The 21,464-nt window shown below is 33.8% G+C and overlaps 1 protein-coding gene across 3 annotated transcripts; it reads right to left on the bottom strand.

The window, feature by feature from the left end:
* On the bottom strand, window positions 1–21,257 carry LOC139976860 (uncharacterized). Of its 3 annotated transcripts, none has more exons than XM_071985703.1 (17): window positions 20,960–21,257; window positions 18,299–18,619; window positions 17,547–17,819; window positions 15,658–15,978; window positions 14,107–14,427; window positions 12,553–12,873; window positions 7,749–7,844; window positions 7,244–7,268; window positions 6,801–6,901; window positions 6,129–6,311; window positions 5,577–5,687; window positions 5,190–5,356; window positions 4,584–4,703; window positions 3,988–4,099; window positions 3,198–3,294; window positions 2,804–2,906; window positions 1–2,152 (listed from the first exon to the last, which is right to left on the bottom strand). In XM_071985703.1, exons 2-17 carry the CDS (start codon window positions 18,471–18,473, stop codon window positions 2,060–2,062), a joined length of 2,619 nt encoding a protein of 872 aa, XP_071841804.1. In that variant the 5' UTR covers window positions 18,474–18,619; window positions 20,960–21,257; the 3' UTR covers window positions 1–2,059. The 3 variants fall into 3 exon arrangements, with proteins under 3 accessions (XP_071841804.1, XP_071841802.1, XP_071841801.1); XM_071985701.1 differs by lacking the exon at window positions 20,960–21,257 and adding an exon at window positions 19,415–19,460; XM_071985700.1 differs by lacking the exon at window positions 20,960–21,257 and adding an exon at window positions 18,740–19,111 and having other exon boundaries at window positions 2–2,152.
* Window positions 21,258–21,464: the final 207 nt, after the last annotated feature.

Genomic DNA, 21,464 nt, shown 5'->3' with positions numbered 1-21,464 from the left:
TCGAACTTTAAATGCAGAAAAAAAATATTAATTTTCTGAAAATAAAATAGGACCTGGGAGTTAGGGATATCGTTACAAAGTAGATTTTTCACAAATGAAAAAATACACCTTTTTATTAAGTTAATGTTTTAAACCAAATTTATTGTGAGGTTTTTTTTTGGTCAAAAGCTGCACTGTACAGTAAGAAATGAAGAAGGTATCTAGCGGGTACGAGTTTTAACCGTTAAAAAATATTGAGAAATAAATTAATATCGGTATTTTGTGGCAACTAGGTCCTGTAAATATTCGAAACGTGTATTAATCTGTCTTACTTGGAAATAAATCTCTTACGTCGCTTATTACTTTGTGATTCAAAAGTACGGACTGACTTGAGGATCGTTAATGCTGTTTCATGTATTAAATTAGACAACATATGTACATGTACCTATGTAATGCAGAATCATTGAGGAAAATAATATTGACAATGCTAATTAAATTTCACCTTTTTGACAACCACGTGCATACCATATTAAGCAGATTTTGCGTTACTAAAGATTTTTTAAGGTAATTGTCATGGTAAGCATGAACAGAGTAAAATAGAATGTTAGTTCTACAAATAATATTGGTCATATTGATCCCTTCATGTTTTCAGCATGTAAAACTTCTGGTAATGTCTTTAAATGATAAGAAATAAATATGATAAGATAATGATAAGAAATAAACATAAACTGTCTAACGTTAGATAATATATTTCATGATAATATGAGTATATTATAACATAATTGCTTCTGATGATCATAGTAAAACAACTCACGATTAACATCAATGTAAGGACTGTGCACTTTTATACAAGTCTTGTTCCTACAGCAAAAATCCCTTTTTATAGATATAAACCGAAAATACATTTCCTATCAATAGTTTGTCAACAAAATTTCCTTAAGAAAAGGATGTCCCATGTAGCTTGAATGCAGGTACAATAGGTACAATACAGTCTTATATATGCATATCTTAAATATGTCATAATGTAAAGAAGTCTTACTAGATTAGTTCTCTATACAATAAAATAGTTTTGATTTCCTCAATGGTTCATGTCTAGCTTAATGAGATTATTCTTATTTTATTTTATGATTATTTTAATCTCTTGAAGCATTCCAGCGTGAGGTTAACTTTACGTCACATTACGAACAAGACCGTGTTCTTAGTAACAGCAGCATCAGCCAGAAAAAAGAAGTCCCATGCGATCTTCGTTGCGGGGGGTCACATGCGCTTTGATGCCCAGGGTTCGTCTTCTTCCGGAAACTACATTCTTGCCAAAGAACCAGTCGTTGGACTTCGTGTGTGGGCACGTTTTCTATTCCAAAATACTTTAGGGAGGACGGTATATGGTGCACAATTACAGCACTTCTATGGTACATCGAGAGGACTAAACATTACATACTCATACTCCCAGCAGCACCTCCCTCACCAGCTTCTAAGGATACTGTATCAAGATGTTTGGTACATCTGATTCAACCCCACGATGCAAGGGGACAAAGCACACGAGCACTCAATCTTAGAGGCCAGGTATCTTCATAGGTCCTCATTGCATGGGTTCCTTTGGTATATGCAAGAGTGAGTCGACGGGTCTTGGTCTTATTATTATATCTGCTACACTTTGCGATAATTCGTAGATATTCGGTGTTGCACATAATACCACACTCACTACACCTTCGTACCACTTGACGAGGTTCTCTGAATATTGGCGAAACCCACATGTTTTTTTTAATGACCTGCCCACTCTTCCCTACCCTGGTGCGGGACGGATGAGAACCGCATTTTTCTTAGGGAAGATCTGAAAGGAGGAGTAAATTGGCGGTGCTCAGGGAGCTAGGGCGCAGGGCTAAAAATTTTCCAATGTATAGTTAGGTATACGGGAAAAGGCATGTTTTTATTTTGCTTGATAGGTATAAAGTAAGATGGACTTAACTTCAGTGATAAGATTGAAAGAAGGACCTAAAAGTACACTTAACATTATTACTGTTTATCAATTATTTATAAAATACAAAGCTCTCTTCTTTCGTGACAAAATCCCAGAATAACGTCACGGCATGTGCTCAGTGTAATCATCATCTATCTGATATTTGTTTAAAGTGAAATAGCTTGGTCCTTCATCAGCAGCATCGTAGTTACATGACTAGAACAAATATGAAAACCAAGAAAGAGAACATCTCGGGTAATTGTTGAGACTTTTACCTACAGGTTGTAATAATAGTATGAAACACCTAAACATTTAAACTAAAATGGCTAAATTTGTACTCATGGCCACGTTGACCATAGAGAGAAAGAGAGACAGAGATATATTGAAGTTCATAGTATGAACAACAGCCACCATTTGCTTGATCGTTATTTTTTCCATCCATTTTTACAATATTTAGAAGGTGGCATGCATTTATAAAATGTCATGATCTTAGCAAAAGGTTATGAAACCTTGAGTTTAGCTTTTCTTTCCAATGAACAGTTTGTGTAGATATAACGTAACAACTATTAAGTTAATCGATCCGTTTTTATGTAAACGAATTTATCAGTACTGTTATAATATCAACTTCAAAGTAATGATAGTAGTACTCCTAAATTTAAATTTCGTTCAATTTACTAAAATTACCAAAAATTCTCTCATGCATGTGTTAGCCAAAATGCTTGAATTTGTGTTTACTTAAGTAAACGATATTGATGGGAACTGCCCAATTTCGTCAACATTTTACGAATCATGCAGTGATTCTATTCTCAAGTTTAATTAAAGGAATTCAACTTGTATGTGTAATGATAACATTAATATCAATCTTACTTGTCTCATATTATTCAAATATCCTTGAAGAGTCATCTGTAGACTCTCGAATGATGGTCGCTTGTCTATTGCTGGATTCCACATCGATAACATAGCACCAAATCTAAAGAAAGAGAAAAATGTCCACTAAAATACTTTATATTTACTCTTAAACAAACAAGATCATACGTGATCTTCTTTGTCATATAGGTTTTACTGATAAATGTACTTCTCTAACCAGACTTATTTATCATTTATAAAAGCATATTTATGTTAGCGCTTTACATGGTTTGTAGGCTTTTTTGTATAGTTTCAAGTTAATTGTCACATAATAGTTTCATTGTAGAGGGGAGTCACCTCCCTTCAAGACATTTCTTATATTCTCTTTTATCGCATGACAAGAAATTATACTTGCATTCCTCCTGCACACGCCATTGGTTGTTCCAAAGTTTCATTACGTCTCAATTTGTTTTCGATCTCAGTACAGGTTAGACCTCCAAATGGTGTTTTCCCTAGAAATATTAAATACATTTTACTTTTCGTTCAACTGTCGATTGAAATTGCATATCTATATCGTATCTGATATACTATGCATGTGGCTTAATACCGCACATATTTTAACAATTCAGCAGTTTAAATAAAGGTTAAATTCCTCTTTTATTCAATATACTATCAATACAAAATAACATTGCAATTTCCACCACAAAATCTCATACAATGTCAGTTAACGTGGTGTTTTAATGTTTCATATTCCACAAACTATAATATCAAATTATACAAATAATGAATGGTTATGAGTGCAATATGGCAAATATTTCATGAGTTGAAATATATTATTTGTTCAATCTTTCAACGAATGAATCATTTGCACTATTGCACGGATGAAAACCATTCATTATTTGTTTTATAAACATTTTATATAAGGATGGGTAAAATGCAGTCATGCAACATATTGTTTTGAACAGACAGGTTTCTCTGCTCTCTGACCATTGAAAAAAGTGCTACCAAAAAAGTATAACCCATGGTTCTATTTCATAGGGTAGAATAATGCGGATTTTACATGCAATCAACGAGCAATTGACCAATCAAATGACCAGAAAACAGTTAGGTGTTGTATAAAATATAATATATATAGATGAGTTTCTCTTAAGTTTCATTTTGTGATAAACTTTAACATACTTAAGCAAATTAACTTTTTCGCACACCTAAAGAGAAGATTTCCCACAAGACAACGCCAAAACTCCAAACGTCTGACTTCTCCAAATAATTACCAATAAAGACTGTCTCAGGAGCAAGCCATGCTATTGGTGGAATTTTCTGAGCACAAGAAAAAATAAGTTGTTTGTGAACATAGCAAATACATATTGTGTCACATATATCACGTGTTATGCATAAGGCCCTACATATGACTGCTTTCTCATAGGTAAATGAGATTTGCATTTTCCTAGTTAGCGTAATTACTAAGCTAACTCATATTTTTTTATCAGAGGTGGTGCCATTGCCTACAAACTTATAAAGTTGTTAATGGACATACGGAATTTAAAATGGTAGTAAGTTCATTTTAACTAAATTTACTTTCTTTATATGATATTGCATCTGGTAAAACCCATATTTTAATCAGAGTTAGAATACTTGCCTACAAACTTATAAAATTGTTAATGGGCATACGAAAGTAAATTAAAAAAAAGTTCGTAAGTTCATTTTCACTTAATGTACTTTCTTTATATGATGTTGCATCTCGTAATACACATGAAAAGTTTACCTCCAACGAGACATGTTACTGGTTAGCAATGTGAAGTACCTTTGTTAGAACATGGTTTATAACATCTGTGGCTAAGTCTGCAGGCCAGAAATCATACAGTTTACATCTTCCGGTAGAACTGAGTAGTGCTTTCCTAGCTGATAAACCTGGGTGTCGATACTTTCAGTGCGTAAGTAGAGAGGAATAAATATCATTTGAAAAGATGAGAAACTAGTAATAGCAGAGCATACTTTCTGTCCTATAACAACTATCAAATGTAACATGAGAGTTGAATTTCACTTGCATATCACATCGGTCCTACGTTACTTCTCGAAAATACTAGATAACAAACACTTTGAACATAGTAGTTTGAAACACTTATGATGTTTGAAAGGCACCCCTAACCTTGCTTCACACGACCATGGACACTTTTTGAAAAGACTACGTCTAGTTTGAAGTTACAAGTAACTTAGTTAATACTAGCGGGTCAAACCAGCTCAGCTGCATCCTTTAGCATATGTACAAATATAAAAGTAAAATATTTCTAACCTGTCTGGATCTATAGGAGTAAATTCTTTAAAAAAAAATATGTTGTGACATCTGTTCATTAAACAAATCAAGAGGAACAAGGAAACATAAAAACATAATGCAATACTGTACTCTTACATTTTGCTTGGCAAGAAAGTACATTCCTTCGCAAACATCAGCTGCAAATGTGGTTAGCTGTACGTTTTTCTTGTAGTTCGGTGGAGCCCCCTTATGTGAACCACCGGACATCAAAAAGTCCTTTAATGTTCCCGTTTCGATATACTCTTGGTAAATAAAATATGGCACTGGAAAAGAGTTCAATGTAGGTGATGATTTTTATTGTGCTATGACACATAATTATTTGTGCCGAATGAGAAATATGAGGCCATATCTCACAACAAGAAAATTATCAAAATCAAATTGTAAACTAAGTTCCAGGCCTCATTTATGTACAGGTGTGTGTACCGTATCAAGGTCAACTCAAAATGATATATCGATTAATTCAAACAGGCCAGGAATACTTACCGTCTTCAAGAGAAACCCCCAGAACTTCAACGATGTTTTCGTGTGTTTGCAACCTGATAACAGTGCTTGCCAAAGCTCGAAAGTTAAGTATTTCTTTCATACACGCATTTTCTGTACAAAAATAGAAAGTAACCTACCTGTCTTTAAAGATATTTAAATGTATCAGACATTGAAGGCTTTAACTACGCAATTGTATCGAATACGCTACGTTGAGCCTCTCTTTTGAAAGTGTTACATTAGGGTGCATTTAGGTGCAGAGAGGAGTAGTTTATACGTTCTACTCTGACTTAAAGACATACATTTTTTTTCATATCTAGACAATAGTACCATAAGCATATACTTTGACTTAGGATACGTAATCAGGTTATTGATTTATTAGATGTAGAATTGATCTCTTATCTCATTGACGTTACTTTAACCTTCAAAATGGATATTCTCGTCAATATGGATTTGATGTGTAAAACCTCATAAAACTCATAAATCATACTATAAATTGCATTTGCTGCTGCTGACGTGTAGCCTTGTAGTGAAAAGTCACAGAATGAAAGCTACCTGAAACAGATTTAGCGATGACTTTGGTAAAGCTCGATGAGCTGTCCCCAGACAAAACGGTTGCTTCCCAGTACGTTATTGTGCCTTCCCCAGAAAGCTGGAAACTTAACTTAACATCGTCGGCACTCAAACATTTTCGTTCGTTCTTACGATTTCGATTTCCTTTCACGTGTTTACTTTGTCCTGTGGTACAAATAAATGTTGCCATTTATTGTAATACATATGGGTTTGCATTTCTTACTGTTGAATACTAAGACCTACATAGTTTATTACCAACTTCTTTGTATGTCACAACATTCATTCAATTAAGAGAAAATTACCATTTTATTCAACAGGACAAACAACATATCATTCAATAAGGTTTAACCATTAATTGTTTTGCATGTTTAAAGATAATACGATGTCAAGTGATGAATATTTGAATCAAAATATGGCTTTGTCACCGGAGTTCATGACTATTTGTGATTCCTCTTTAATTTGTAAACTATTCTGGGTCTTTCCATTGACGGTATAAACAGTCCCTGTAGATAACGCATGGAAGACGCCATAGTTATTTGAACTTTATGAGACAGTACTTAAATTGGACACAGGGCATAAAGTGTATCTTTGCATTTAAACATTACTCATCTAAGTGTTTAATGTCACAAAATGGAAAACTATGGAAGTGATTACCAATATTAAAAGGCTCTGCACGGTTCGATTGAATTGTAGACAATTCTCTTGAACTCATTGCAACGTGTGCATAGCCGTTGTCTAGGGAGGTCTCACTGTTTCTGAACAACAAAAGATATTACAAAACATTGTTGAAGGTCGTTGACTGACAAATTTGTAAACTATGATAAAAAATATATGCATACAATACAGCTGAAATAAAATTTTAAATGATATAAGCACCAAATATATGTTGCAATAGGTATAGCCGTAACGTGTTACGCTAACATTAAAATAGGCAATTATTGGATATTATTCCACTTAATTGATTAAATTAAGATAACATTAAAGGAAATATTATTTTTTGACATGTCTAGTATACAATCGTGAAATAAATTAATAAAACTAAGGATTGACAAGAAACGAACGAATACTGACACAGACGGGAGTCACGGTAAACTTACACGTGTGGTAAAGTTGTCCTATGCGCTGAAATGAACAATCAGAAAACTTTATATCAACTTTTTGATGTTGCAAATGACTCTTAAAAACTTTAAATTGAAATGATTGGTCTATTCCTATTCTTTATTTTTCAATAATACAGTAAAATGAACACCATATCTACATTACACGTCATGCAAAATGTTGTTATATTTTAAAGGTATTTCAATTTAGAGCGTATTTTACTTTTAAATCAAAGGTCTTCGTTTATGTTTCCATTCCCGATGTTTTGGCAGACTATGAATTAAACATTACCGTAACCGTATCCATCACTAGTACAGTGCCATAGTAAACAATTCGTTTTTCGTTTTATTTAATTGGTTGTGGTTTCTTAGTAAAGCAAATCTTAGTCTATTCAACGTTCTTAAAAGTAAAAACGAAAGAATTTAAATTTAAACAAATTGTGTAAAATTACGCTGAATGTAAGACAATTTTATTAAACGTTTGCTTGAAACTACATATACTTACAACAAAGTTTGTTCCGAATGATTAACAGACATCCTGTTAAGACAGCGCCACCAGCCAGAATTATAACAAGATGCACTAACTTATTGTTTCTGGATCCTTTAGAGTAAGCAGAATTTGTTATTATCTACACTTGTAATACGAAATTCAATCCAAAGTTACTCAACATTAAAATTATATTGTCGAAAACCATAAAAGAAGGAATATCATTCAAGAGTCTATAATTATTCATACTTATGATACATCAATACTTCTACTTCATAAAGTGATGTAAATATTAAAACCAACATAAAAAGTTCGAAGGAAACTTGGTAAGCAACAAATATTAGGTATCAGTATTGAAAAGTGTTTGAAAGAGACAAAGTATTAGTTAATCAGGCCTTCTTTTGTTGCTTTTCATCATCTATCAATCAGAGACATTTATGTAGCGCCAATAAAGAGTTGTTTAAAAATGCTATGAGATAGCTACATGGCATTAACTATTGCATGCTTTTTCTAGCAAGTTATGTTTCAGCAGTTTCTGAAACTATCGATAGTCTGAGTCTTTTCAATACGGTTTGGAAGACACTTCAACTCTTTGCGACCGAAACAAGATAAAAGAACGATCAGTAAACTGCACACTGTGAGTTTTGGGTTCAATGACATTTATGAGAGTATCTATAAGAGGTTCTAAGCTGTCTGCGTGAAGGTTGTAACAGGAGTTAGCCCGAAAAAAGGTGGCGACTGTACGGAATACCATATGTATCAACAATGTAAAAAACTATATAAGCATGTCCAAAATAATCTAAGCATGTCCAAGAAAATATAAGCATGTCCAAAAAATATAAGCATTTTTATATAAATTTAGCAAATTAGCAAATTTATATAAACATGTCGAAACTAATATAAGTATGTCCAAAAATAATGTGAGCATTGCCAAAATATTATGAGAATGTCGAAAAATGATATGAAAATGTCGAATGTAACTGCTAACTTCATCTTTATAGTGAACATTTTGGGATTTGAATTCACGCCATATGTTGCAAAATATCCAAAAAATATAAGCATGTTCAAAATAATATAAGCATGTCCAAATTTATATAAACATGTCGAAACCAATATGAGTATGTCCAAAAATAATACGAGCATGTCCAAAATAATATGAGAGTGTCGAAAGACTATATGAGCATGTCCAAAATATTAAAAGAGTGTCGAAAATAATACAAAAGTGTCGAGCGTAACTGCTAGATTCAACTTTGTAATGAACAGTCAGGCGTTTGAATTTACGCCATATGTTCCTCATATCAAACTTTTTATTTTTGGTGCTGAAAAGAAATACACCATATCCAGCGTAACGTAAGGCGATGTGCAGTGCATCCATTACCGTATTAGTGTGTGTGTTTATATTTTTAATGGTATTTCGATCGAGAACGATTTTATTTTCAAGGAAATATTAGTTGAGTTGTTTCGTAATGCGAATGGTCAACCGGGCCCCAAGGTGTTGTAACTATTAGTGAGTTTAATACAAAGAACCACTGTGTCCAACACTCCACGCGGTTTCTGTAGTTGGCGAGTTCTTTCCACGTGACCATCTTGAAATTTAGTTAAAAGGTGAGAGTGAAGGGCCCCATGCATTAGCCATAACGGGCCCCTGCCCAAGCATGATTTGATTATGTTAACAAAAAGCAGGATAATTCTTTTAGAAGTGTTTGCTCTATTGGACATTGCGTTATCCAAAAATACCAACGACTTCAGTTTTTAACTGTAACGGGGCCCATGCAGCAGCCTCAAAGGCCCAATTGCACCCCCCCATAATTAATCATGTTAAAATAGACAAAGGACCCAAAACTTGCACTAAGGCATCAACGTGACCCCTGTGGCTTAAATATTTTATTTCCTTCTCTCATTATACTGACACAAGTTTTGGACATTCTCATATAAATCTCGACATATATATACAGTTTTGGGCATTAACAAAACGATGGCGCGCCGATATGCAAAATTATAGCATTACGTCAATATTGTATCTAGCAAGCAATGTCTATATGACCAATAAAGTAGTGGTATGCTGTTTCAAGTTTTCGACATGGTGATGTTGAATTTGACATGTTGGTAGACGTAATGACATATTGGTATTTTGTTTCGACATGTTCATATGGAATTGTAACATGTTGATATCGAATTGGACATATATATATATATATATGGTCAATTCCATGGTGACTCGCGTGACATTTTTACTAAAATTCCTCTCTATTTGATATCATTAAACAAATAAAGAAATTACCTTGGAGAAAAGCATTAATGTTGCAGTGAATGTACGCCTTAATGCTTACAACAGTATAGAAAAATATTTATACCTCAAGTATTAGGGTGAAATTGGCGAAAAAGTAAACGTGACTCGCGTGACAGTTACTATTAGCAAAAATCAGAATGCACACACAAATGTTCCATTTCTTATGTCTTATTAAAATTTGTCCAATCACTTTTTATTATCATACCGAAGTTGAAAAATACCTCTACCTCAATTGCTATGCAACTTTGAAAAAAAAGTTGTAACGCATGAAAATAACGATGAAGATGTATTGTGACTCGCGTGACAAGAAAAGGTGACTCGCGTGACAAGTTCACTTTTCGGATAGTTCTAGACCAAATGCAGTAGTGAATTGAAGGTACAGATCTTGCATAGTGAAATATAACATTCATTGGTCTAGAAAGTGTCCAAAAGGTACTTCCCTTGGGAATGTCCAGATGATATTAATGTCCCCGAGTTACCTTCATGACTGCAGACAGTAGGTAATATACTGTACGGGTAGTACAGTTGTTCAGGCAATATATTTTGTCAATTAATATTTATAACAATATTTAGTCTGTTGAAGTCACTCATTTGAAAGTTATAGAGGAAACAGATGTATCAAAATGTGATTCAAATTACCATTCTCATTTGTCATATTTGAGTAAACCAAAAGTGTAATATTTGAGAAGATACATTTGATCATAGGATTTTGGGAATGATTGAGCAGTTAAGACCTTAAGGTTGTCAAGTCATAGCACATGGCATTGCCAGATACAAATATAGATTATGTTTTAGTATAATACTAAAAAATCAATGACATGTGCTTACTTTCCAAATGTGGTGATAAAATAGGCATTATATTGCGAATAAATATTCATGATTTTAAATTCTGATATTTCAAATGAAATTATGATTATTAGTTACATTATGTGTGCCCATATTATTCAAGTTGCCTAATTAAAGGGGAATGCATATATGATATATTTAATCAGTAATTCATTCATCAAAATATAACGTCCCTGTAATTTTCACACAGTAAATAGGTAGAAACACTATCTTTATTTGACGTGACTCGCGTGACGTGACTCGCGTGATATTAGTAACGGGTGATTTGAATATCTTCTGAAAAAGAAAATTCAGTATTCCTTTTGGTATCTATGTGAAGACTTGATATTCATTATTTTGGAGTAAAAATATTGTGCAGGCAAGGAGAAAAAACAAAAACAGTCAATTTTGTGACTCGCGTGACGGTAAATCGAGGGTGTTTTCAATTCACCACTAGTCTAATGCCTTGATATCAAAATAAAATTGAAGCTATTAAGTGAGCACTATGCTAAAGCAAATATAATTAGTCCAAAAAAACTGATGATATCTATGATTACTATGTACAAATCTGCACAAAATGAAATTTCACTGTATTTTTCATAATTTAGTTACAACGGGAACCATTTGTTATAACCGACCCCATAATCAAACAAATGATGTTTCGGGGATGAAAAAATTATTTTTAATAACTACAAGTATTCTATTTATTGGAAACTTATACAATTTTAATGTACAATGATTTTAATTTTTTTGGTATGATGTTGACCTTATCATGGAATTGACCATATATATATATATATATATATATATATATATATATATATATATATATATATATATATATATATATATATATATATATATATATATATATATATATATATATATATATATATATATATATATATATATATATATATATATATATATATATATAAATATGGACACTTCACTTTCTTTTTCGACATTTATGGAACGTTTGCTCTCCGTAGCGTATGGTAAGCTTTGTACATAAGAATAAGTACTTTGAATTTGATACGCTGAAGTACAGGAAGCCAATGAAGAGAACTGAGTTCTTTTGTGACAGAGTCATATACTTCTTGTGTTTGACAATTATACATGCTGAGGTGTGTTGAACATTTAGAGGTCTGGTGATTAGTGATTTGTTCATACGGATTCAATCAAGAGGCTGTTACAGTAGTCAAACCTGGAGGTGACTAGAGTGTGCACATCTAACTTGGCCGCTACAATAGTCAATAACTTTAATGACGTCAGTTTTGAAACAAATTATTTCAATTAAAAAATTGATCATCTATAATTATCCATTTTAAAAACGTTTCGTGTGATTGAATGAACGTTAAAGGAGATTGACGAATGCTAAAACATCACACATCAGTGCGCTATTGGCATTTAGAATGTATTACTTATAAAGTTTACCAAGCTCCTGTACATAACTGATAAGCAAACGCTTAAACGTCTATGATATGCTATACAACCGAATTTATGTAACGTAGCCTTATAGACGTTCTGACAGTAAAGAATATCATATATAATGTAATTCTTTTATCACTCAATTAGCAAAGAACATTTCTTCATTAAAAGCATTTGTTTGCATCTTGTTGCCTTCTTTGTAATGTTTTATTAAATCAGTATGAAGTACCAAACCTACATTAAACCCGTAACATATAAAACAAAATATTTCGTTACCAAATACAGAGATTTTGACACTTTTGGTCCAGTTTCTTTTTCCATACATTCCAGCAGTGCAAATGACATCTTCGTTCCGCATTGCCATGTAGTTGATTGTTGAACTTGTGGTGAACAATTCTAAACTCGCACTGTTCAACCTTTTATGCAAACCATACAATGGAGAACCTTCACAAGTTTTTCTGCCACATTTCCAGGAAACATTTGCTTTTGGCATTGAGTCTTCAGCATAACACGTAAAGTTTACGTGTGTTCCGTTTGCAAGGAAGACAGTCGCATTGGTTTCATGACCGTTGATTTGAAAATTCATAGTTGGTGGTACTGTTAGGAAAAATACAGTATCGTTGCTTTTTTTTTTTCATTTTTTGGCTTGTTTTGTCTTAGCTTATGTCGTTGATAGAACATTAATCTCGTTCCAAATACCTTGAATCCATAACTCAAGATAGATTATTACATTACAATATCGTTGAACACTTTGATTCAACATGAACAATTAAATACACCAGAAATAGCCCCCTCCCCCCTTAAACACCCGTCCGCATAAAATTGCAAACAGCTTCCACCAATCTGAGACTACCTGTACATAGCTACAGTGAGCTGTGACTAATCGGGTCGTTTCACATACACATCCGCCCGCCCGCCTTGCTTGCCTATGCCAAGCACGGGAAACAGCGATAAATTAAAAGTACGCAATTAGTTCCCGTTGCATCCCTTGTTGCCTCTGCTCCGAGGATGTAACCCTGAGAGAACGAAATGTATATCACAAGGAAACTCTTTCCGCTACGATAATACTTATTTGAAGCTATCAATAAAATGACATGTTTTCACATAGCAACACATATAATTTTGACAAACTTGTTGAAGAACTTTTTCCTGATCCCCTGACTGTTTGCTCAATATGAGTAAGATATTACCTTCTTTTACGTCGGCCAGGTACTCTACAAACAATACGCGTAAAAGTACCTTATGATGGCGGTAATACATGTTCGTATGTAAGTTAAGGGCATTGGTGCTTATTTTGGTTTGGCGTATGCGAATGTTTTATTGTAATTCCAATTTAATGAAAATATCTCTAGGTTTGGCAACAACTTGTTTTTGGTCTAAGTTTAATGAACGAATATTGTCATCATATAATGCACATCTTTGTTAGGCAAACTTGTTTTGTCATCTATAATTATCCATTTTAAAAACGTTTCGTATGATTGAATGAACGTTAAAGGAGATTGACGAATGCTTACACATCAGTGCGCTATTGGCATTTAGAATGTATTACTTATAAAGTTTACCAAGCTCCTGTACATAACTGATACGCAAACGCTTAAACGTCTATGATATGCTATACAACCAAATTTATGTAACGTAGCCTTATAGACGTTCTGACAGTTAAGAATATCATGTATAATGTAATTCTTTATCACTCAATTAGCAAAGAACATTTCTTCATTAAAAGCATTTGTTTGCATCTTGTTGCCTTCTTTGTAATGTTTTAATAAATCAGTATGAAGTACCAAACCTACATTAAACCCGTAACATATAAACAAAATATTTCGTTACCAAATACAGAGATTTTGACACTTTTGGTCCAGTTTCTTTTTCCATACATTCCAGCAGTGCAAATGACATCTTCGTTCCGCATTGCCATGTAGTTGATTGTTGAACTTGTGGTGAACAATTCTAAACTCGCACTGTTCAACCTTTTATGCAAACCATACAATGGAGAACCTTCACAAGTTTTTCTGCCACATTTCCAGGAAACATTTGCTTTTGGCATTGAGTCTTCAGCATAACACGTAAAGTTTACGTGTGTTCCGTTTGCAAGGAAGACAGTCGCATTGGTTTCATGACCGTTGATTTGAAAATTCATAGTTGGTGGTACTGTTAGGAAAAATACAGTATCGTTGCTTTTTTTTTTTCATTTTTTGGCTTGTTTTGTCTTAGCTTATGTCGTTGATAGAACATTAATCTCGTTCCAAATACCTTGAATCCATAACTCAAGATAGATTATTACATTACAATATCGTTGAACACTTTGATTCAACATGAACAATTAAATACACCAGAAATAGCCCCCTCCCCCCTTAAACACCCGTCCGCATAAAATTGCAAACAGCTGCCACCAATCTGAGACTACCTGTACATAGCTACAGTGAGCTGTGACTAATCGGGTCGTTTCACATACACATCCGCCCGCTTTGCTTGCCTATGCAAAGCACGGGAAAAAGCGATAAATTAAAAGTACGCAATTAGTTCCCGTTGCATCCCTTGTTGCCTCTGCTCCGAGGATGTAACCCTGAGAGAACGAAACGTATATCACAAGGAAACTCTTTCCGCTACGATAATACTTATTTGAAGCTATCAATTAAATGACATGTTTTCACAAAGCAACACATATAATTTTGACAAACTTGTTGAAGAACTTTTTCCTGATCCCCTGACTGTTTGCTCAATATGAGTAAGATATTACCTTCTATTACGTCGGCCAGGTACTCTACAAACAATACGCGTAAAAAGTACCTTATGATGGCGGTAATACATGTTCGTATGTAAGTTAAGGGCATTGGTGCTTATTTTGGTTTGGCGTATGCGAATGTTTTATTGTAATTCCAATTTAATGAAAATATCTCTAGGTTTGGCAACAACTTGTTTTTGGTCTAAGTTTAATGAACGAATATTGTCATCATATAATGCACATCTTTATTAGGCAAACTTGTTTTGTCATCTATAATTATCCATTTTAAAAACGTTTCGTATGATTGAATGAACGTTAAAGGAGATTGACGAATGCTTACACATCAGTGCGCTATTGGCATTTAGAATGTATTACTTATAAAGTTTACCAAGCTCCTGTACATAACTGATACGCAAACGCTTAAACGTCTATGATATGCTATACAACCAAATTTATGTAACGTAGCCTTATAGACGTTCTGACAGTTAAGAATATCATGTATAATGTAATTCTTTATCACTCAATTAGCAAAGAACATTTCTTCATTAAAAGCATTTGTTTGCATCTTGTTGCCTTCTTTGTAATGTTTTAATAAATCAGTATGAAGTACCAAACCTACATTAAACCCGTAACATATAAACAAAATATTTCGTTACCAAATACAGAGATTTTGACACTTTTGGTCCAGTTTCTTTTTCCATACATTCCAGCAGTGCAAATGACATCTTCGTTCCGCATTGCCATGTAGTTGATTGTTGAACTTGTGGTGAACAATTCTAAACTCGCACTGTTCAACCTTTTATGCAAACCATACAATGGAGAACCTTCACAAGTTTTTCTGCCACATTTCCAGGAAACATTTGCTTTTGGCATTGAGTCTTCAGCATAACACGTAAAGTTTACGTGTGTTCCGTTTGCAAGGAAGACAGTCGCATTGGTTTCATGACCGTTGATTTGAAAATTCATAGTTGGTGGTACTGTTAGGAAAAATACAGTATCGTTGCTTTTTTTTTTCATTTTTTGGCTTGTTTTGTCTTAGCTTATGTCGTTGATAGAACATTAATCTCGTTCCAAATACCTTGAATCCATAACTCAAGATAGATTATTACATTACAATATCGTTGAACACTTTGATTCAACATGAACAATTAAATACACCAGAAATAGCCCCCCTCCCCCCTTAAACACCCGTCCGCATAAAATTGCAAACAGCTGCCACCAATCTGAGACTACCTGTACATAGCTACAGTGAGCTGTGACTAATCGGGTCGTTTCACATACACATCCGCCCGCTTTGCTTGCCTATGCAAAGCACGGGAAAAAGCGATAAATTAAAAGTACGCAATTAGTTCCCGTTGCATCCCTTGTTGCCTCTGCTCCGAGGATGTAACCCTGAGAGAACGAAACGTATATCACAAGGAAACTCTTTCCGCTACGATAATACTTATTTGAAGCTATCAATTAAATGACATGTTTTCACAAAGCAACACATATAATTTTGACAAACTTGTTGAAGAACTTTTTCCTGATCCCCTGACTGTTTGCTCAATATGAGTAAGATATTACCTTCTATTACGTCGGCCAGGTACTCTACAAACAATACGCGTAAAAAGTACCTTATGATGGCGGTAATACATGTTCGTATGTAAGTTAAGGGCATTGGTGCTTATTTTGGTTTTGGCGTATGCGAATGTTTTATTGTAATTCCAATTTAATGAAAATATCTCTAGGTTTGGCAACAACTTGTTTTTGGTCTAAGTTTAATGAACGAATATTGTCATCATAAAATGCACATCTTTATTAGGCAAACTTGTTTTGCTTGGAGTTAGATGACTGTTATTACACTACAGAACCATTTTAGTTGTTATGGTTTAAGTAAGACGTTAGGAAAAAAAACGTGAACTAAGGAGAAAAAAGACACAAAACAGTAATATTCAATGTTAAATATAATTGAAATTCTTTCAAATGTCAGCACCGTGTTGAACACATTCAAATTATAAACAAAAAGGAAGAAAGTTGAACTACCTCACCTAAAGAAATTCGCAATTATTTAGTTTTAGGTGAGGTATTCTGGCTTGAAACTTATTGTGGTGACACTTTATGAATTGTATTACAAAGCAAAGGTTTGTAAACAGACAAAATTCCACCAACTTTATTACTGAATTGGCAGTTTATCAACTAATATTTCTTCAATCTACTAGGAAATTCCAATATTTGATCGCTTTAAAGGTAGACTAAGTGTGAATAATAATTAAACGTAAACCATCATAGCGTTACATGTGTATTCTGATAATTATGTTTGTAACATGTTCTTGGTTTTCAAATGTCACAGGTGGGAAAACTAATTTGTGTCTGTAAAATAACAGTATTTCAATAATAAATTACGAAAAAGAACTTTTCTTCTTGTCTTCGTTAAGTTAAGTGCACAATGATGGCTGTAGAATATAGGATATAGGAACCTTTTTTGAATGCCAATGGGTCGTATCCGGTCCATGTGTAAAAGTTAATGTTAACTTCGGCTACACCAAAGTGTCGTTCTACTTACCCATTACATTAATTCTCTTGTGAGTAGAAGAATTCAATTCGTGTTGTATTGTGCACACAAGTAACTTGTTGTGAACTCCTCTTACTGCGGTAAATGACACATTACTGCAGATGACATTTCCGTCAAAACTGGCTCTGATTTTCGTAGCCAATGGAATGCCAATAGACCATAAATACTTCACTGGCTCGGTGGAATAAGTGAATGTCACACAGCATTGAGCTGAAAATGTCTCATTCTCCATAACATATCTGGAAGAGGCTATAATCGGTCCATCTAAGAACACAAACAGTCAGTTTAGAAAAGGGTAGCCGATAAAGGAATATTCTGCAAACAGTTTTCTATTAGCTGAGGTTGATTACGGTACATTTTTAAGTTGCTATAAATATTATGTCAACACAATATCATACCATGTTTTATCACATTGATATGATTGTTTACAAATTTGCTATAATTTGAAAGAAGTATCTGGCGACAGCAGAACGAATGATTACATGGGAGCTGTTGAGTTGAAATAGTCCTTGTATTCCTTCATAATATTTAAATAAGTTATCTATAAAGGAAAAAAATATTTCTACATAAACCACAAAGCCAGTCAAGATACCTGAGACCCAATCAGCAATATTGAATTCGGGACAAGATATTGAGATGGTGTTTTGACGGTGCAAACTTTTTATCTTTAATATACTTTTCACATACAATCTGTCACCAAAATATCCCTCAAATATAAGAAAATGATAGATAATCTTACAAACCTTGTACGTTAATTTTCCAATACTGGAACATCGGTTTACCAACGGAAGTATGAACAGCTTTACAGTAATATTCCCCCTCGTCTCTCACACTAACATTTTGTATCCTTAATAAGGCAATGTCTTCTTGTTCATTTCTTGTATAGATACGACCATCTCTACTTAAATTGAGGGACATTCTTGACTCGTGTTCAAATAAATACTGCCCGTTTTTATACCATATTACAAAATAATTTCTGTCAAGGAAATCAATCGAACATGTTATTTCCGTAGAGAATCCAACCTTAGCCAATTTTGTCTGCCATTGGACCGTGTTCTGTTTGTCTATAAAAAGAAGAAATATTGATCTTGAAATACAAGTCAGACCGAAAATATTTTACGCAGACATGTTTGTTGCATTAACATTTTCCTTAAAAAGAAAGAAAAATAAATAATTTATATTACCTGACATTGCCTGTTGTAGTCCTGATATGATAAAATACGGAATCATCCATATTATGATTAGTTTTCTAAGTATCAACATGTTAGCTGTGCTTTTTTTGTGTGCGTAGTTTCGTTCCGCTCTTACGCCTCGTTATGTAAGGTATCACTCCTCTGAATGTAGATGATTGTAACTCAATGGATTATGCCGTACTGTTTAAACTAAGTGACCATCGCATAACACTGCTTCAAACATTTGATCCAATTCCTTTACCAGACAGTCATTTTACGCACGCGCACAATACAATTGCTTTGTAGCACAAAGGCGTTATCGAAAAAGCACTTCGTGTTCGATTGGCAAATTTCAAATAAAAATGTACGGATGATTTAAAGTAACCATCATGCCTAAATAAATTATTTTGAATGCGCCAAATGAATTAAGACATGAGTGGTGTACCAGAAGTACATGCGTCAGTTGTAGAAAAAATGTCACTTGAACGTTTGTCGGAATATTATAAATCACAGTCAAGCGGGGCCATTGGGAAACAACTTCAGATGTTACTCACACTTTTGAATAAATGACATTGTTCTTACACTCTGACATTCAGTTTGGAAGTGATTATTCTGCATCGGAATAAAGAAGGTTTATATTCAATTTGCTAAAAAGGGCATCAACTGCTCATTTCAGCTTATACTTACTGCTGATATTTGCTGATATAACTACTGTCATTCAAAACATAATAATTTCCGCATGAAGAACTGTGTCGTTATTAAAAAAAAGAAAATTTGGCATAACATTGTTATCAACCTTTCATTTCAGCTTATACTGACTGCTAACAATTGACTCATAGTATTGCTGTCAATTATAGCATAAAGTCTAGCAATCAAGATCTCGCCATTTGAAAACAGCAATTAATATAACATTGTTTTCTTGTCACAAGTTAAGATATATCGGCTAAAAAGTTCTATTGGGGTTTCTCTCGATAATTTGACAATTGAGAGGTAATCGTCCGAGGAAGCTTGTTAATATCAAGTTACATTAAGTTAATAAGCTTCAATAAAAGTAAAACCGAATTTATTAACTGAGAGACGATCAATAAATGTCAGCATTTTTACCAGTCCACAAGGGTGTGAGGCTTAACAGCTGCTTTTGTTGCAGAGTGTTTTATACAGACCGAAATGAAACATTTTTGTTTTACTTATTATTAATGCGTAATCTGTTCAAGAGCTATCCAGTCGAAAAGAAAATGCTCTAGCTTATCCTGGATACACATCAATCAAAATCAATCAATCATTGACAGAAAAAAAAATTGAAACAAGATGTTGTTTTAAAAATCATGAACAATTGAGCTGCATAGTAGCATATGGGATGCATAATAGTGAACTCGGATCATTAATAAATCCACAGAACATCATTTCCCTATGCCGCTTGAGGTTTGGCCTTCGTAGTCAATATGATAATGATTTTTAATCATAACTAACTTGAGGATGCTACAGTATAAACAATGTTTGCTCTTGTATTCACAATCCATTTTTTTCCCTGATATTTGACCTCAAGGTAAATGTTCATAGCCCAGAGCAGCTTCCTACTAAATTCGAAGAACATGTATGAATTTTTGACCTTATCATATATTGTCCCATAGACTCTCAACTCAGAAACATTAATATCCACAATTAAAACCGTTGCTATGGTTAGGTATGGGCGGTACCAAATGATGAACGGGCTGCTGGAGAAGAACTTTGTAGAGAGCCTTTGCGGCTCTGAAAGGAGTGAGAGCGAGAGAGGAGATACAAAATAACAATGACAGAAGTTTTAAATCCAATTGATTAGGGATGAATATGATACATGTTTGTGAAAAGAGGTCGAGGGGAGATATACGATGGAAAATACCATCGACACTGTTAAGACATGGATGTTCGTGTACGGTGTGAATGTGTTGTACCTGCAATCTTTCCCTGCTGAGACAAACTATATAAGGACCGCCTAAACGTCATATTAGGTTTTCTTAGTTTAAACATTTACATATACATAAGCCTTATGGCGGTGATGATAAGTCAATACACCTTCATCAAGGGTGCAATATGTACACTTGAGTGCACAGTGCTTCAGTGAAGAATGCGTGCAGTGTACTTTGTGTACAGTGTGCAGTGTATCCTGTACACAGAGTACACTCCAGTGTACAGTTTACAATCAAGTGTACAATATCAATCAGGTGTACAAAATATGGTTGCGAAAAAGGCTACCTTCGATAGCTTCGTGGTAGAGTAGTCATCAGAAAACAACTAGACATCGCGAAAAGATCAATTCCGAAGCAATACGGTAATTTATTTTCCGTATGTTCACTCAATGATTTGAACACAATGAATTAAGTAAATATGTTATGCTAAAAAAAACGTCGACTCTTCCCAAATGGTGGAAAAGATGAAACTTCCAAACGACCACAATACTTTATCCAACGATACGATTTAAAATACTTATCAATCAACATCAGCAGTAAAGATTTTAGAATTCGATAAAAAAATAGTTTAATTAGTGATCTACATAATACATAATCAAATACAGCTAGTGAAAGGACAACCGACCTTCGACGCGTGATACAAAAAAAAGTTCTTACAGTGTTTTATTTGTTTACATAAGTGATTACCAGGAACATAAAGCAATTATACTTCAATCAGAGTCATAAATCAATTCATGGCAACAACTCATTATGGACAATTTTCTCTTTTATATAACTTAAAACAAAAAGTA

The sequence above is a fragment of the Apostichopus japonicus genome, chromosome 12 (assembly GCF_037975245.1).
Source record: "Apostichopus japonicus isolate 1M-3 chromosome 12, ASM3797524v1, whole genome shotgun sequence".
Lineage (NCBI taxonomy): Eukaryota > Metazoa > Echinodermata > Holothuroidea > Aspidochirotida > Stichopodidae > Apostichopus > Apostichopus japonicus.
The sequence above is the reverse complement of the archived record's forward strand: the minus strand, read 5'-3'. Positions and strand labels throughout refer to the sequence as shown.

Excerpts from the sequence above, each read along its gene's own strand:
- LOC139976860 (XM_071985700.1), bottom strand. The coding sequence starts at position 18,818 with ATGTTGATACTTAGAAAACTAATCATAATATGGATGATTCCGTATTTT. Across the intron at positions 3,295-3,987 it reads GTGGGAAATCTTCTCTTTAG|GGAAAACACCATTTGGAGGT; the intron begins GTGTGCGAAAAA and ends TAATATTTCTAG. Across the intron at positions 2,907-3,197 it reads ATGGCGTGTGCAGGAGGAAT|ATTTGGTGCTATGTTATCGA; the intron begins GCAAGTATAATT and ends CTCTTTCTTTAG.